Genomic DNA, 18,864 nt, shown 5'->3' with positions numbered 1-18,864 from the left:
TCTAATCATAAATGCCGTTTTGTTTCATTATTCCCTGTACAGCTACTACAACACCAAGTCAGTCCTTCTGTGTCTAGGGATCACAGCGCTAGTATGTCTCTCTGTTACCATATTCAGCTTCCAGACCAAGGTGAGTGGGTTGATTTCAGGAGCTTGTTCCTGACAATGATACCTGATAGAGCTGGGATGGAATATAGGCCTATTTAGTCTACAAACAGTTATGAGGTGATAAAGCTGTTCCTTGAATGTATGTCATCAGAATGCAGGTAGCAGTAAGGTCACGTTTTTGAACTCCCCCTCACACACACATGAAATAATCACTCCACTTAGAAAACTAGCACGTCAGGAAGAAACTTAAACTAGAGCCCAGACTGAGGCGTGGGTTTGTGGAGGCCCTAAGCAAATATCTCAGTTACCCCACTGCATTTAGAACCTTCACACTGGGGCATAAAGGCATACAGGATCAATATCGTGCATACGTTCTACATGCATGTGATATACGCTGTGTCAATGTATGTGGAACTAAGCAAGAGAGGTGGGGCAGCAATCAGGAATGATAACACAGCAACACAGGAGAAGATATAGTTAGAGGCAATAGCTACCAGGAAGTGCTTGTTATTGCAGCATGTTGTAGGAGTAGGAGAAACTTGGATGTTGAAGCTGACTTCTCTGATAAAGGATTTCTCTAATAATGCAGGCATCCTGGCCTTTGGTCGGAGATCCCACAATACACTGTGTGACATGTGATATATTGGGGGATTCCCCAGGAGACAGGCGCTCTAGGCGCCCGTCTCTGTGCCCACTGGGGCAATGAACACACAGTCCCAGAGCCCAGGTTAAGGGCTTGCTTGAGCCCTAAACCCTGGCTAAGAGCTGGGTTTCAAAGCAGGGCTAGGTGGTGCTGCCCCACCAGGGTCCGACCCAATCCCGGTGGTTCTTTCACACAACTTAAACCAGATTGGGCTTCCCTAGCCTGGTTTAGGATGCGCCTGAGAATAGCCTATATTTCTAAACAAAAGAGGTAAATGGGATTGTCTTGTGAAATTTTATTGTTAATTTTCCTTCTTTCTTTTTTAAAAAAAGGGTTTTCTTTTTGTCAATGTTATAAAAAGAAAGATGTATCAATGTATGTGGAACTAAGTAGGAGAGGTGGGGCAGCAGTCAGGAAGAATAACACAGCAACACAGGGGAAGATACAGATAGAGGGGACAGCTACTAGGAAGTGCTTGTTATTACAGCATGGAGTAGGAGCAGGAGGGATTCAGATGGATGTTGAAGCTGACCTCTAATAAAGGACTTTTGTTATATACTCCTGCTTGATCCTTTGATGAGTGCAAACCCCACTTGAAACATAGCATTTTATTTTTAAACACATAAAGTTGTTTCCAGGCAGCAGCAGCAGCACAGCTCTCCTTTCCATGGTTTCCAATGAAAAGGTTGCTGCACTGCTTGCCTGGAAGCAGTTTAGTCACTGTGCGGCAGCCCCATTGCTACACCATTCGGGCTGCCTTTTAAGTTGTGCAGCAGCCCAAGCAGGTCCCTGCTATCAGCGGTGGATCACCATGGCAGCCTCTGTAAGTTCAAGAATCTAGGGGTTTGTTGTATAACAGTGGTTCCCAACCTGTGGTCCATGGACCACTGGTGATCTGCAAGAATATCCGTTAGTCTGTGAAGGGGGGGAAAGATAATGAAATAATATAATCAAGGTAAATTATGCAGTAATTTACACAGTACACAGTAAATGTTCTGTGACAAGTGCAATATGTTGGGGAGTAGGCATAACAAAATATTAGATGTTGCATTTTTGATGCCACTTGCTTACGTGGTGGTTTGCAAAAGCTTTCAATGGCGCTGTAGTGGTCCACATAAAGGAAAAAGTTGGGAACCTCAGTTGTATAACTATAGAGCATGAGCTGTAGTCTGTGTTGTGGGCAAAATAGCAAATGCTGGGGAAAACGGTAAGCCTGTATTCTGTTGGTGCCTTATCCTTGGGGGACCAGGAGCCCTCAGCTCCATCCATTCAGTATCCGCTGGTCCAGTCATGATCTCTTGTTCCCTCCCACAGTTTGACTTCACCTCTTGCCAGGGCGTGCTCTTTGTGATGCTGATGGTGCTGTTCTTCAGTGGGATCATTCTGGCCATCATCCTTCCTTTCAAATATGTAAGTCTCATCTTGTGTCTGCAGACAAAACCTTAACCCACATCCTTCCATGTGTCCCTCTATCTCCAGGAGGACAGTGAGGATCAGGGCCAGAGCATTAAGACTGGTCTATGCCCTGTCTTAAAGTCAGAACAGAGACCAAAAGCCTGTCACATTGAACTTTCTAATATATCCATTACTTCCCCATAGTTCAACCTGAACAACCCAGAATACAAAACAAAACAGAGATCTGCAGAATACCACTGAGTACATTGGCATTATCTAGGCTAGGGGCCATAGCTCAGTGGAAGAGCATCTGCTTTGCATACAGAAGGTCCCAGGTTCAGTTCCTGGCATCTCCATGTAGGACTGGGATAGTCTCCTGCCTGAAACCTTGGAGAACCGTTACGAGTCAGTGTAGACCAGGGATTCTCAACGTTGGGTCCTCAGATGTTATTGGACTTCAGCTCCCATAATCCCCAACCAGAGGCCACTGGGCCTGAGGGTTAGAGGAGTTGAAGTCCAATAACATCTGAGGACCCAACGTTGAGAATCCCTGGTGTAGACAATACTCAGCTAGATGGATCAATGGTCTGATTCAGAATAAAGCAGCTTCCTATGTTCCTGTGTTAAATGAGCTAGTCAAGGTTAAGCACCTTTGAAATCAATAAGGCAAGTTAGTTATGACTAACTTAGTCTGGATGCTATCTCACGTACACATGGGTAATATAAAGGGGGCAGAGAGATGTATCCTATTTACCTGAATCCAAGACTAGCCCCCACCCCCCCAAGTTGTTTGGTGTTTTATTAATTTGAGGGATAGAAAGCTGTGGCAAACTGTGCATGCTTCAGAGTCAGATCTTAGGAATTCTCTGGGTTAAACTGGAATTGAGAAGGAGCAGCATGCACAGGATGGCAGAGCAAACCCAAGAACCAATCAAGGAACAAAACTGAAAAATTCTCTCACTCCCTTGGGTCTGCGTAGGAAAGCTTCCTTATATATATCCATCTTGTGGTGATTTATTATTTGTTTTATTTATCTTTGCATTTTTATTAACATCCTTTCCTAGGAATTTAGGATGGTGTGCGATATTTAGAAGACATCCCATTGTGTTAAAAATACATGCTAAAAACTAAAACCAATGTGTACTGTCAGAACCAGATAGTAACCATTAAAATCAAGCAAATAGGACAATTCATAGGCACAAGCCCTCAAGCTCCCTGGCCAAAGGCCCAAATAAAAAGGGCAATTTTTAACTATTTGCATTAAAAAAAACTGGAAGAGAGACAGTGGTATGGATCTCCTCTGGAAGGGAGTACAATCTGGGGCAACCACAGAGAAGGCTCTGTCCTGCATGCACAGCAAACGAGATGGGTGTAATCTTGGATAGCCCTGCCTGCTTGCTTCTCTGCTGCAGCCAGTGGGAGCCTGTCTACTAGAACTAATTATGACGTTCCTTCTCCTGGGTTATTAAATTACTTTTCTTTCCACTGTTCTTTTCAGAGCACACTTACGCCGTAATTTCAACTCCTTCCTGGCCCTTATCTCTGTTCCCCCCCCCCTTCACTGTATAACTGCCTCTGTTTCCACATCTTTCCCTTGCAACTGAAATGGTTGGCACTGGGTTGTGCTACTCCTGACCCACCTTTGTTCATGAGGCAAGGTCTGATTGTGACAGGAAGACGGTAGCTGAAAAAGAGGGCAAAGAGGCTGGAAGCTTTCAGTTGTTCCTTTCAGGGAGTTTTCATTCTGCAGTTTATCACTGCTGAGAGCCCAGTAGATATTGGAAAATGTTGACAAAAGCAGGGAGCTCAAACAAGCTAGTGTGATGAAGCCCCTATTAATCACTGTGGACTTGACTTGTTTGCTTGAATTCCAGTTTGGGCAGGGCTTTCGATTACCTCTGATGATTGCAAGTAACTGAGTATCTCACTTTAAAATACATTTTGGTCTTTAATTTACTCCCTTCTATTGGTCAGTACTGAATAAACATCACATTGAAATCTCATTGAAGGTCTGCACTTTGCAATCCAGTCAATTTCTAATGCCATTTCTTATCTAAACGAGATCCAAATGTTGAAGATACCTGTCTGGGTGGATGGAGACATCTACCTGAGGGACTTTTGGTATAGGTATTTTGAGCCTGCATTTCTGTGGAAGCCCAGAATTCACAATAATGAACAATGTGGCCTCTGGAATGACTGTTGTATCCGCCTGTGCACTGGGAAGTCTAGAAAAGAACAAAGTCTTGGTGTTCACAAAGGCCAGAACCTACTGGAAGGTTTAATGTCTTATAACCCATAAGTACAGCTAACTGCTCATTAGTTCTTCTTCCCAGGGTGCCCCCTGTCTTTTGACTCCATGTAATGTTGGGGTGGACCAGTCTGCAGTAATGCAGGCTACCTTGGAATATTGGCTAGGATTAGGGAACCGAACCATCATACGCACTGCTTGGAACAAATGTCCTATATTGTAAGAGTTTTGTAAATGTATTGTATTCCCGCCCCCCGCTTTTTATTTATCCAGCTCAGAACCATTATGCAGGCCCAGTCTACACAAACAGAAGATCATATGATAAAACTATTTCTGGCCTGAATCACCACACTGCAGATGACGGATCAGATGTTTGAGTGTTTTCCAACGAGGGAAAAGCCACCAGAGGTGTGCACGAACCACAGTTTGTTCAGTGCCACAGAGCGGGGAGTGGGAGCTTTAAGAAAGAGAAGAGCAATTCCTTACCTGCCTTCTGCTGCTTCATGCAACTCTCTGCTTGGGCGACACTTGGCTCAAGTACCCCTGCGTGGGGCCAGTACGCACATGGCATCTGTGCATGCGCGGGCACTATTTGTGTGGTCAGCATGGTATTGCTGATCATGCAAATGGCGCTTGTGTATGTGTGAGCGCCATGTGCATGTTGGGGCTATGTGGGAGTACCTGGGCCAAGCGCTGCCCCAGCAGGAAACTGCATGGGGCGGTGGAGTCTCCTCTTTCTTCAGGCTCCCTCTCCCCTCCCTGCAGTGCTGAACCGGTTTGGAGCTGAACCAGTGATCAAACCACCGTTCATGCACACTCCTAAAAGCCCTAGCGATGTGCAGACCAGTTCTAGATAGAACCGCTCCGGCTCAATGGTTCTAGGTAGAGCCTGAAATTTAAAATAAAAACAAGAGCTGATTCTAGGTCAAACTGGACCGAGCCAGGTTCTAATAGAGCTGGTTCTAACTGGCTCGAGCCTCCATTTTGTGTAAGAAAGAGACTGTCATCCATTTTGTGAAACTTGTGTCACTTGGAGTGATTGGCTGTGCTGCAGATCCCGATTAGCCAGGTTGTATCTGGCCCTTTGAGTGGCTTTGAAAGTGTGTCACTCAGGGATACTTGTCACCCCATTGGCCGGGGGTAGGGGGAGGGACAAGGAGAGATGCTCCAAGGAGGGTTATTCAAAGTATATCTAAAGACCACCTTGTGGCTTGGAATCTCTCTCTGTCTCTACTGCTTGTGTCTGCTACTGCTCTGCCTACTGTCTGAGAGAGACTGAGGAGCTATTACTGCTGCTCCATTGGTTGCCTTGCCTTGCAGTCTGGTGCTCTCCAGAGAGAGGTTTGACTCCTGCTTTCCCCTCTCCCCATCCCCTTTCCCCATCCCCTCTCTATTTTAAAAAAATATTATAATATTTAAGTATTTTCCTGGCTGGCTGTCTTGTACTTGTGTGTGTGTGTGTGTGTGTGTGTGGGTGGGTGGGTGTGGTGAGTGAGTGCAGTGGGGCCCTAATCCTCCCTCCAGCTTGTTGGCTTCTGGCCCAGTTTTCTGGCCCAGTTTTTCTACATAATGAATCCCTATGTAGAATCTGTGTGCCATCCAAGAATCCAACACTATTGACATCAGAGAGTCCACATGTGTTGGATTCTTTGATGTCATGTAGATTGTACACAATGAATCCCTATTTAGAATCTATGTGCTATCAGGGAATCCAATACATGTGGATTCTCTGATGTCAATAGTGTTGGACTCTCTGATGGCACATGGATTTTACATAGGGATTAATTTTGTGGAATTTATGTGTCATCAAAGAATCTAATCCCCATTATTCCCTATGGGAGAAATAATAAAACTTTAAATATCATTAAAAACTGACCAATTGCTTTGGGGCTTGGGTGGTAGTTGGAACTCATGGAGGCCTACCACACACCCCACTTTGGCACCCCTCAGAGCTAACCATAGCAATTAATGGGCCAGTTTGAGTCCCATTATTCCCTATGGAGAACTTTTAAAAACCATTTCTAGGGGGTTCTAATTTAAACTGAACCACAGGCCAGTTCTAACACTTTAGAATCTGAACTGATAGAATTGGTTCTAGTTTGATTCTAATTAGAATCAAACTAATTGATTCTAATTAGAATCAAACTACGAAAAACGGTTTTGTGCACATCCCTAACATGCACAGAAAACTAGCATGTCAGTACAAAAGCTATCCTTCGCTTCCACATTTAGTTTTCTGGGTGCCACATATATTTTTGTAAAGGAGATCCTTTGTTTATGTGATCTCCAACCTGCAGCCTCGGGTGTTGCAGACCAGAAAAGGCTGTGGATCCTCTGTAGCTCTTTATATCCCCAAATAATAAGCACTAAAACAGACCCAGGATGTCCCTTCAATTTTTTTTTTTAATTTGGCAGAAGTATAAAATGGGATGGCAGTTCAAAATCTGACCCAGCAGAATGTGTAATATCATCTCCGCTAGGCCCATTAATGTGCAGACAAGATGTTATCAAGCTAAATAAGAAATTGATAATACATTCCTGTGGTAGATTTATCATACATATTAACAGAGGCCCTGGAGGGGGATAGCAACATGGCCCATTTTTCTCAAGTGTTAAGGCCTAATGCATACCTGCCAAAATGTCCCTATTTCCCCATTCTGGTGGATGCTAATGTGAATTCAGTGATTTTGCTTAATTCATCTCACAGGGGGTCTGAAACTGCAGTCTGCCTGCTGTTGTTGGCTTACAGTTCCCATCATCCCCAGTCACTAGGGCCAGTAGCCAGCGATGCTAGGAGTTGTAATCCAACATCTGCATGAGGGCCACAGTTTGAGACCCCTGCTTTACACACAACCAAACAAATCTTGCCACACAGTTCTCCACTCTTGCTGATGGGAAGAAGGAGAAAAACAAAACCTGGACTGGAATTGTCCTCTAGAGCTTACCCATTTGTTTGACAGAGGAAAGGAAGCCCCCTGCTCAGTCCTGCAGACCCAAACAATCCACCCTGATGTTTCCATAAGGCCACACAAAAGGCAGGGGGGACTGCTCACTCGCTTCTGCCTGCTAGAGAGCAAACAGGATCTTGCTGAGGAGAAAGTAATGGATATATGTGAAAGCTAAGTAAGCCTTGATCTGATTGGTGCCTGAATGGGAGACTGCTTGGGAATCCCCTAGGTGCAGTGTTCCCTCTAACAGGGATTCCCAGCTGTTGTTGACGACAACCCCCAGAATCCCCAACTGCAATGGAAATCCCTGTTAGAGGGAACACTGCCTAGGTACCCAGCTTTGAGTTTCCATGGCTGACATTCCGTGCAGAATGCTGACATTTGGGAACGGCTAGGGCTGCTAGGCAAGTGCTCATACGCTGTTTTAGGACATTGTGCAACTCTCCACCTCCACAACATTGCTGAGTTGCTTTCAGGTGCTCAGCAGCCCATGCAGGTCCCAAACACCCACAGACTGTCAGCCATTGAAGAAAGGCATGATACAAATGAATAAAATAGACCTATTAATTGTATTACTGCTGAAGTGCAATGCAGGCAACATGTTGCTCTTTCATTTCCACATGGCCGCCGATCCCATCCTCTCCCAGACCACCTGTTGATGCCAGCGATTGATCCTGGGACCTTCTGTATGCAAAGCAGGTGCTCTGCCATTGGGCTGTGGCCTAAAGGTCTCGTTAAAGCCCCAATATAACTGTAACATATGGCAGGGTAGGGCTGGTTAAGAAAGGATCCCTCATTGTTAACCCCCTTGTTCTTTGAGAAGTCATTTATACAAGAGCAAAGCTGATATGGAAACTGTGTTACTTAATTCCCATCAGCAATTAGAAGCTGCCACATGAGTCAAGAACCTATTTATACCACGTACACGGATACACCAGGAGTCCCTGTTCTAGAAAGAGCTTGATTTTATTTCTCGTCATTGTCCATCCTATTCCGCATCACCAGCTTATTATCAAGTGACGCTTGGTCACCAGGCTGCGGCTGGGAGCCAGTCTAATGAGCCAGTCTCTTTTCTTTGTTGCTACCACTTGGTCCAGTCTGAGCTTAGTTGTTCCTTGAAGCTCTGCAGGCAGCTGGACAGTCACACTCTAAAATGGACTGCATTCTTTTGATTCTTCTGTCCTGTGACCCCGACCAATCTTTCTGTCTCATTCCCTATAGGTGCCGTGGCTCCAGGCTGTTTATGCTGTGCTGGGTGCAATTGTATTCACTATGGTAAGTAAGACTAACTGGTGTGCACAGCGTGGCTCTCTGTCCTCCATTAGAATCAAAATATGTAGAGGTAAAGACATCAGCAGTGGATCTGTGTACCCAGGTAGGGTTTATGACCGTGCACTGCAGAGGCCTGCTTCATGCAGTTGTGGTTTGAGCAATCTAGTTTGAAGGGCTTGTGTTAAAGTTCTTACTGTTCTGGCTTCAGTAGTGATCCTTCCCTTCCCAATAAACCAAACTGTTCCCCGGCCACCCAAAATAGGAAAAAAGTAATTTGTTTTTCAAGCCCATTTCAAAAACTTGGTCATTCATCTGATTATGTCATTGGGTGAGGGCCCTCATGGCCTCCTACGAACCTCTAAACCTTGCCCCATCACCTCCTCTCTCTTCAACTTATCTGGTGGTGGGTGTGGTGTGACAGCAGTGGCTGTGAGTCAACGGAAGGTCTCTCTGGATGCTTCCGTATGAGTTCTCCCTCCCGCATCCCTGATACCCAGGTGCAGGAGATCCTGGGAAACATAGTTTCCACAGGTGCTTTGAGTCCATGCTGCTGGACTCAGATGCCCTGGAGATCTATGTTTCCCAAGACTCCTTACATCTAAGAAGCTGCTATTGCAGCAGTTAGGTTTTGCAGCATTCTAGGTGCTAGGGAAGGAGCAGGGGAGGGAGGCCTTCCACAGAGACCTCTTCGGAGGCCTTGCCGCCACTTCTCCTCTATCAGATAGGAAAGAATGGGGGCAGCAAGGCCTGGAAGGAGGGCTTGCTGACATCAAAGGTCAAGACAAAACACAAACTTAAGCCAGGTTTGAATTCAGTACAGGCTTGGCTTGATTTGTATTGGAGTAAGGCTATCCAATCTGTGGGAGCCTGGATTCCAAACATGTTCCTATCACCGTTATCAGCTTATAACATCATGAAACTGCAAATGCGCATGTTCACGCACACACAGAAAAGAAACGGCCCTCACCTCCTGTTTTCCGTCAGCTAGGAAACAAGCATCGCTGGCCAAAATGGTTGGTTATCTCCACTTATCTTATTTCTCCTCTGGAATGGTTAATAGTCCCTAGGGGGTTGAGGCAGGAAGGAGCAGGGGCCATTGGCTGCCTAAGAATGATAATAAAAGGACAGATAAACTCTGGATCCTGCCAGTATCTCCTGCTTCCCTGTGGGTTGGCCTGCAGTCCTCTCCAGCCTACTCTGACTCCAGCACACTTCAGGGTTCTCAAGTCAGAGCTTAGCATCGTTCTCCATGGCTCCTTTTGAGATGACTAATACAGAATGTAGCAAGCTTTAATGGTATGTAGGAAGCTAGCAGGGAGAAGGCCCACAAGGAGATGTTAAGTTTTAACTTGGTGAACAAGGGCACAATATGCACTCCCTAACTTGTCTTTTTAACTTCAGTGAGGCTACTTTGAGTAATTTTCTTCATGTCAGCCACTAACATTATGCTACAGTGATAATGCATAGCAAGAGTGTTCAAAGCACTCCCCATACATGATCTTAGGTTTGTGCAGGGTTGGCCCTATAATGAGGCCAGGTGAGTCAGCCATCTCAGGCGGCAGATTAGCAAAGGCAGCTGACTGGCCACCTTCAACAGCCCGACAAGTCATCTATCCCCAGTCTTGCCATTGGGAAAGTGAGCCCCAGACAGCCACCACCATCCTTGTGCTGCTCCTCCCTCCCTCCTTGTGGCATCCCACCCTGCATTTGGAAAAAGCAGAGGGCAGGATCACTTCCTGCCACTTCAGCTTCCCCATCCTCTGCCAAAGTCAGGGGGAGATGCAACCAGGAAGAGAAGACAGCAGCAGCAGTGGCTACCACTACTGCCACCGCCACCAGATAAGGAAAAATCAGCCAGGGGGTGGGGTTTCCCCCCCACAAGGAGCCCAAAATAAAGGTGGTGGACTGCTGGCTCCCTCCAGTCCTGGCTCTGCAATCCTTGCAAAGGTTGGATTGGGAGCTTCTCTCCTGATATGCAGACAAGTATTGGCAAGGTGAGCCCATGTTGCAGGACCCTGGAGAGCTCCCAGTGAACCACTTGCCTCAGTGAAGGCCAGAGCTAGAATGAGGTCTCAAATACCTCCATGCTCAGCCTTCCCTTCCAGGCTCTGCCTCCCCAACCTGGAGAGCAGAGAGATTTAAAGGGGCAGCCCTCTGGCCTAGAATCTAGGAATCTAGCACGCCTCCACTCCATCAAGTCCCCCTTGGCCTGTTGGCAGTACTAGTGTGCCGATTTGGGGAAGTGTTCATCACAGGGCTCGGGCTCAGTGAGTACCAGTTCCAGGGTTGTCCGGCTGACAGGCTTAGGATTCAGCCTGCTGTTGGGGCTTGGTCTGGCACTGACTTTTCTGGCCCAACTGCTTCCCCCTTCATTAGACCTGCTACTGCTCAGGGCAGGCGTCATGACAATATCCTAGAGAGATCCTGGCTGGAGAAGACTTGAACTCAGGTCTTCTCTGTTCGTAGATTTGTCCAAGGCACATCTGCATTACATGCCCATAGCTCCAGCTGAATGAGTGGCTTGTGTTGTTACATCCTCCCAGACAGCAGAGTTTTTCAGATCAAAAGTTGGCAATCCTGTCTCTCCCCTGGGTAATCCGCCAATTTGATCGGGATAAAAAACTCCTTCCTAATTTCTAGAGATGTGCTAAATACTTCTCAGTTTTTATTTTCAGCATGAAAGGTGTGCTCTTAGGGTTGCTGAAATGTTTCCCCAAGCTCCTTGAGGAAGTTCACCTTTTCCTGCCTATTTGCAATCATTATTCACTCTGTTTGCAGCAGCTTCCGTGCCATATCCCCCGCACTTCCTTGTTTAAGTCTTTTTCCCCCTCCACTATGCTAGTCCAGCCATTCAAGGGTTTAAAATGTGATGATGTCATAGTAGATTTGTGATGAGGTCAATCAGATTTGGCTACCTGACAAAATCATCAAAGGCAAGTTAAGCCGATGGAGAGTGAGTGCTGTGCTTCCTGGATTGTCACATGTGTGGTATCAACCCAGGGGATCACTGATCTCCCCTCACTCTGAATGGGAGAACACATCCTGCCTCTTTCATCAGTGTTCTTGGAAAGGTGCTGAAGGGAAGGGCACGCTCTGTGTGGCTGCCAAAAGTCTTTGCGCAAAGCACTTTCCTTTTTGGCTCAGCGCCATCATTTCGCTATCTCTCATGCTGGGCCCTATGAGCACTGTACTCACACACATTTATCTAGTGATAAGGGAAATGGTTCTAATATGGGGAGACCTAAGCTAGTGGCCCAGTGCTCTCAGACGGTTAGGTTATCAGGCCTGTGTTTTCTGTAACCATGCTAACAATACTGGAATAAACTGGCTTACAGCTTCCACTCTTTTAAAAAAAGGGGCGGGGGAGAGGACTGTTCTCTTGGAGCTTTCTGATCACTGCACTTTGCACCTTTGATAACTCACAGTTTATCATGTACAAATATGGAGCTTGCTCTTTGCCAGTCAGAAGTATATATTGGCCAACCTTCCACACAGCGGAATATCTCCATTAGGTACCCAAACATTTAACACGATATTAGAGACAGCCCCAATGGTGTAGCACATCCAAGCAGCTGTGGAACAACTTAAAAAACCACCTTTGGCCAGTCGGGCAGCACTCCTTCCACTGCAAGACTGCCCAAAAGTGGTTTTAGGTTGCACCTTCCCTGTTGCACTACACCACTGGGGCTGCCTTTCATGGTTTGCGCCAGCCTTGCAGTGAGCCCCTAACACCTGTAGCCAGTCTTTAGGAGGCAACGAAGAATTAACAACCATTAGAAAAACCAAGTCTTATTCACATCAAACAACCTGGAAGGTGAATAAATCTGAAAGGAGTTTGGACAAGCAGTGCACCTTCTGCGCTCCCTCTTCCAAGAATTGTCCTTTAAGGTACAATGCAACAGGGTAAGTAGATGCAGATTCTTATCAGACACAATCATCTAGGCCATCATGTCAGAGGCGTATCTAGGGAAAATAGCGCCTAGGGCAAACACTGAAATTGCGCCCCCTGTCCAAGCATCTGACACCCATCTTTTAGATAGCTTTACCATAATATCAGCTGAAAAATACAAGTCAAGCTCATTTGAAAATACAAGTCAAGCTTAATATTTCAAAAACTATTTAGCAGTGGACTTAGCCAGACCATAAAATGCTGGAAAACTACAAATTTCAGTATGTGGGGGCTCATGAAATACCCAAATACTGTGTAGAGATGTACTTGGAAAACTAAACAGAAGTGCCTGTCTAATTCTCTACTATGCATTGTAGCATCACCATTACATAAGTTTTAAAAATCAATGGAGAATTTGACTTTTCCCAGATGCTCTGTAAATAATTAAAGGATATGCAGAGTAAACTGTGTCACTGCTTGGAATATATTCTAGTCTTTCAGAAAGACAGTTAAAATGAGAGAAAGAGAGCAAGAAACTCCCAGTGGGCCTTAATATTAAGGGTTTCACACTGATTCAAAGACAAACTCACCATTAATAGCCATATTAGCAAGACATCACATTTAACTCACTTATCACAAGAAGCAAAGTAAGAGCAAATGAATACAATCCTAGCTCTTAAGCGTCAGCTCAGTATTCACAAGCCCTGATTCTCTGTACATAGTGCCAATCTGAATATGTGTACAGTGTCTTATATTATATTTTTATTATTATTATTTTTACCCTTAGCCCCTTTGGGGGGCTTCCTAAAGGCTGGGTTGTTGTTTTTTTGCAAAGATTCCCCCTCACCCCGCCGGCCTCTAGGGCCTCGCAGGGACCATTTGAGCATGTGCAGTGGCCGTTTTTAAAAATAATCTTTTTTTTTTTTAAAGGCCACTGAAAACAAAATGGCCACCACGCATGCTTAATGGCCTCTGCAAAGCCTGGCATGACCTAGAGCCTCACAGAGGCCATTTGAGCATGCCCGGTGGCCATTTTGTTTTTGGCAGCCATTTTTTTAAAAAAAAAAATTTTACAAAATGGCGCCCCCCTTCAAGTGGCGCCCGGGGCACATACCCTGCCTGCCCTACCCCTAGATACGCCCCTGCATCATGTGCTATATGCAGAATGTCTCAAGGTTGACACTTAGGCATATTAAGAGCATAACACAAGGTCAAATTAAGACATATCTCATACAAATATAAAAAAGCCCTGCTGGATCAGATCCCAAATCCATCTAATTCAACATTCTGTTTCCTAGAGTGGCCTGCCAGATGCTCCTTGGAAGGCAGTGACATTTTGGGTGTGAACATGGAGATTTCATTCAGCTATCATTGCTAACTGACATTGATAGAACCTCTCTTCCATTAATTTGTCTAATCCCCTTATTGAGTGATTGATTAAGTGCCGACAAGTCAGTGTCAGCTCTTAGCGACCACATAGATAGTCTCTCCAAGATGATCTGTCTTCAACTTGGCCTTTTAGGTCTCTCAGTGGTGCATTCATTGCTGTCGTAATCGAGTCCATCCCCCTTGCTGCTGGTCGTCCTCTTCTCTTCCCTTCAACTTTTCCCATCATTATGGACTTCTCAAGGGAGCTGGATCTTTGCATAATGTGTCCAAAGTATATAGCATTACCTAAGCCATTGACCACCACTACTACGAATCTGTTTCACCGGCTGATTCCCCCTTCCCACACTCACTAACAGAATATTAAAATCTCAAGAAAGAATAATAGATTTCTTTTAAAAAATAGACTTGGTACCAGAAAATTGAAAGTGCAAAATAATTATTTTTTTAAGGAGCAACTTGGGGTTGTTGTTTTTTAACACCACTGGCATATGCAAAATGGACTGAATCATTTTACCATGGTGTGAAATAATTCCTGTTATTATTATGGCGGTTATACACAAAAACACTTTGTAAGGCAGAAGGGTCATTGCCAGGAGCGACTTTCTTTCCCCTTCTCATTATCAATCCAGCAGCAAGGGAGGAGGCAGAGGAAGGCACACATGCCTGGTGTAGCTATTGCCACTGCCAAGAAGGAGAGGGTGGCAATTGGCAGAGATGGGTGTGAACACATAGATGCTCACATGAAATTGAGCATATAGCTGTTGCCGCAGCAGCTTGTAAAAAGGGATGGGACAGCTTGTGGCAGGGGTCTTGGGCCACCTCTGGTCATTGCTGGAGTGTCATCACACATTTAACCTCTGCCTGTGTTTGCTTTCTCTCCCCAGTTCCTGGCCTTTGACACACAGCTCCTGATGGGAAATCGTCGCTACGCTATGAGCCCAGAGGAATACGTCTTTGGAGCCCTCAACATTTACCTGGACATCATCTACATATTCTCCTTTTTGCTGCAGATCTTTGGGTCCAGCCGAGAGTGAGCTGGACAGAACTCCTAGGTCCTGTGTCTGATGAAAGAGAATACAGAAACACACACACACAGACACAGACACAGACACACACACACACACACGTGTTAACACAACAGAAACAAACAAAGGAGAGAGGAACAATTGACCAACTTCTCTGGCACTTTAGCGAGCTCCATTCCATCAGATGAACACCTGTGCCCACCCATTGGCCTTGGGTTCCTTCTGCAGCCTGTACATATATATATTTATGCTGTTAAATCTTTTGTGACTCAAAAAGCAAATTGGGATGGAAATGCTAGGCCTTCCCTTGCTCCCATGACTGCCTTCAAGCTGTTAATTGAATCTGGGTGGTGGAGGGGAGGGGTGCAGTTCTGTAAAGAACAGCAGGAGAGAAAGTGTGTGTGTGTGTGTGTGTGTGTGTGTGTGTGTGTGTGTGTGTCCCAGTGTTGCATTCAAACTAGAGCTGAAACAAATGTGGAGGGTGGGGGGAGAATGAATCAGAATTCAAATATATACAGACTACCACAATTTATGCAAATCTACACAGTGCTTCTTGAGATTTCTTGCATTTGTAATCTGGATTGCACTTCTCAAAATCCAAGTTCTGGCACAAATTTAAGACCAGCCTGTTTACTTGCTTTCCCTCTTAAACCCACCCTTTCCCCCAAATGCTCAGGGGGGCTTACATATCATGCCTAGGCAAACTCCCATCTAAGCAGCTTCCAAGGCCCAACCTGCTTAGCTTCAGCACTAGAATTGAGCCATGGTTTTCCTCATGGGCCACTGGGCATTTTTGTCCCACAAAATGGAACCATGTTGCCTGGCCTTGCATTTTAATTCAGCAGTTGAAGGTTGAGTGCATCTGTTGAATTTCAGTTTCTTGGCCTTGTGTTTTGTTTCAGCTCTTTAACAACACAGCAAGGGAAAGATGGGGAGAGAACATGCACAAGAAATGGACAGCGTGATCCTGCTCAACCAGGGATAGTGTTGGAGCACTGGTTTGGTCTCAGGAACAAACTTTTGCTTGTCCACAGCCAGCTTCTGAGATCTCTCCTCTTGCCACCATATGTTTTGCTCCCCTCCTTGGCATCAGTTCCTCCACCTGTCCCACTTCTCCTCTCCTGGGAGCATTGGTGGTATTAGGCCTCTTCTCAGTAGCTAATCGTGGCTCAGGAGGAGGAGAGACAGGAGTTGAACACTAGACATTCAGACATTACATTGAACACTCGTACAATGAGTGTACAGTGTACACAGATACAGTTATTCACATGTTATGTTGAACACAGGTATAGCAGTGAACTTCCTATCTGTAGCCCACATTTGAGGGGCTTGTACCCAGGATCTCTTTTAAAATGAACATAGTTAAAGTCATTCACACATGAACGTGTATAAGTGTATGGACATCTGTACACGCAGACAACATAATGTCTGAATAGGGCCAGAGAATGCTGTTTGTTCTGCTGTTGTATCCCTGAATAAGCAGGGCTGGGCTTCAAGGAGCCAGGGCTGATTTGGAGAGAGTGGCTTGGCTCTTGTTGAACTACAACTCCAGTGACCCCTAGCTTCAATTTATAGAGGCTGGGAATGATGGGAGTTGTAGTCTAGCAACAGCTGCAGAGCCTCAGGTTGTCCTGTCCTGGACTATAACTTCTTGAAAAGATGATTGCCATTCTCTATAGAGAGAAAGAGAAAGAAATTGAGAACTACTGTGTTATGGCACCTTTGTACATAATATATTTCAAAATCTAGATGGGACAAGGAAGATTGCTGGTCTTGTGGTAGCAAGCATGACTTGTCCCCTCAGCTAAGCAGGGTCCACCCTGGTTGCATGTGAAAGGGAGACTAGAAGTGTGAGCACTGTAAGATATTCCTAGACCATCTAGGCTCCAAGTTTCTTCCCTGGCATCTCCAAGACAGGGCTGAGAGAGACTCCTGCCTGCAACCTTGGAGAAGCCGCTGCCTGTCTGTGAAGACAATACTGAGCTAGATAGACCAATGGTCTGACTCGGGATATGGCAGCTTCCTATGTTCATCACTTTCATTGGTATTCATATCATTGCATTGGCACCAGCAGCCCTTTAGATATCCTGAGTCTATAGATAGAAGCCTCATGTCTCCCATAAGTTTCATCTATAGGCAAATCCTCTCTCAGAGGTACCTTTCTCACCCTAATCACCTCTTTACAAAAAGTGTTGTAACCTTCTTGTGCAAAGCCCCTCTGACTGCTTTGACCACTACTGTCTCAATTTCCTGGCCATGCAGGCCGGCATCACTCTCTAAGACCTGGTTACAAACTGGAGTGTGAGATCATGCTGCCATCCCCATCTCTCTGTTGCCAGGTGGTGATAGACTGATAGGACGAGTGTTGAGGTGGCAGAATGGAAATCCAAAGGGATATGCCTGACCACCGCTGGACAAAGGTTATGTGCAGAAAGTGTGGACCATTTCTAAGAGCTCAAGTTGTGCAGGAGTTGTATTTTAAAGGCTCTGTCTGCACCAGTACCACTGATTGTGTGCATCGGACGATTCCAAAAGGCCATCTCCCACCGTGCGTAGAGCACTCTTTGCCTTGCAGCTGGATAGAACTGCTGATGCAGTTCAGTGTTTTGCACTGTGGCATTCATACCCCACCCTTCCTCTACTGAATGCAGGGGGCGCTGAGCTCATCTGAACTGTTCGTGGCGCAGTCCTATTTCAGCTGGTTAGAGCATTGGAATAGATCCTGGGAGGCCCCAGTTCAGATTCCCATTCGGCCATGAAACTCACGGGGTGATTCTGGGCCACTCACTTATCTTCCAGCCGTACCTACCTCACAGGGTTGTTGTGAGGATAAACATAACCATGTGCACCATTTTGGGCTCCTGGGAGGAAAGTGGGCTATAAATGTAAATGTAAATTTACAAAAGTAGGCTATAAATGTAAACCAAAACTGGGCCTTTTCTAGAGTTGCCCCGAGGCTCTGGAACACACTCCCAAATGAAATCAAAATCTCCTCATCTCTGGTTGTTTTTACACAACTTTTGAAAACACACCTATTTTATCAGGCTTTTAGTTTATAATGTTTTAAAGTTTATTTGATAATTTTAATCTGCGTATATGGTTTTTAGGTTTTGATAGTTGTATGATTGGGTTGTAATCCACCCTGAGATTTTATATAGGGTGGTATATAAATGTGACAAATAAACAATATAATATAAATAAAGTAGGGGATAGGTTAGACTGACACAATTAGTTGCCCAGGGCCGCTCTGGAGGCATCACACCTGAAAACGGATTTGAACCCGCCTTCCTGTGGTTGAAATACTGCATCAGCTGCACCACACTTGCTCCCTAGTCAGACATGATCTATGATGCTTTGTGTATGTATGTATGTATGTATGTATGTATGTATTTATTTGGTTTGTTGCACTGATATCCTGCTTTTCTTTCCAGAAGCTCAGAGTACACTTCATGGGGCTCCTCCAGGCAGTCTCCTAGCTGGGAGCGGACTGAGAGCTTATGTTTAACCATATACCAGCATCCTGTGCCCTCAGATGACTCCATTATTAAACAAATTCATTCTATCAGAGGATGGTTTATTCCCCAGCGGCACTGGCACAGCTGCAGATGTAGATGCAGCCTTACAGCCCTTAGAAGGATTGGCCGCCTCCAGGTTCAGAGGCAGGTCCGAACTGCAGGGGAGCCACCGCAGGAGAGGGGCAGGCCTTCATCTCCCGGTAGTGTTTCTTCCAAGGCATCTGGTGGGCCACTGTGTGAAACAGGGTGCCAGACTAGATAGACCTTTGACCTGATGCAAACACTCTTCACTGCAGTGCGAAATCTCAGTCTGGAAGGGCAGACAGATTGCCTATATTACGTGCCGTCTCCTGCCTATGCATGTCCTCGGGCTGCAACCTGGATGAACTTGGAGAATGTACCCAAGTATCTTTCCATCTTTGTGTGGTATTA

At 45.6% G+C, this 18,864-nt stretch overlaps 1 protein-coding gene across 2 annotated transcripts in view; it reads left to right on the top strand.

The window, feature by feature from the left end:
• FAIM2 (Fas apoptotic inhibitory molecule 2) overlaps positions 1-18,479 on the top strand; it is an 82,086-nt gene extending 63,607 nt beyond the window's left edge. For both annotated transcript variants that reach the window (XM_053296749.1, XM_053296750.1), the window contains exons 10-13: positions 43-130; positions 2,066-2,161; positions 8,564-8,617; positions 14,777-18,479. In XM_053296749.1, coding sequence (XP_053152724.1) covers positions 43-130; positions 2,066-2,161; positions 8,564-8,617; positions 14,777-14,926 — 388 coding nt within the window. In that variant the 3' untranslated portion in view covers positions 14,927-18,479. The remainder of the gene's footprint in view (positions 1-42; positions 131-2,065; positions 2,162-8,563; positions 8,618-14,776) is intronic.
• The last annotated feature ends 385 nt before the right edge of the window (positions 18,480-18,864 follow it).

The sequence above is a fragment of the Hemicordylus capensis genome, chromosome 2 (genome assembly GCF_027244095.1).
Source record: "Hemicordylus capensis ecotype Gifberg chromosome 2, rHemCap1.1.pri, whole genome shotgun sequence".
NCBI lineage: Eukaryota > Metazoa > Chordata > Lepidosauria > Squamata > Cordylidae > Hemicordylus > Hemicordylus capensis.
This window is presented reverse-complemented; position numbering and strand designations above follow the sequence as displayed.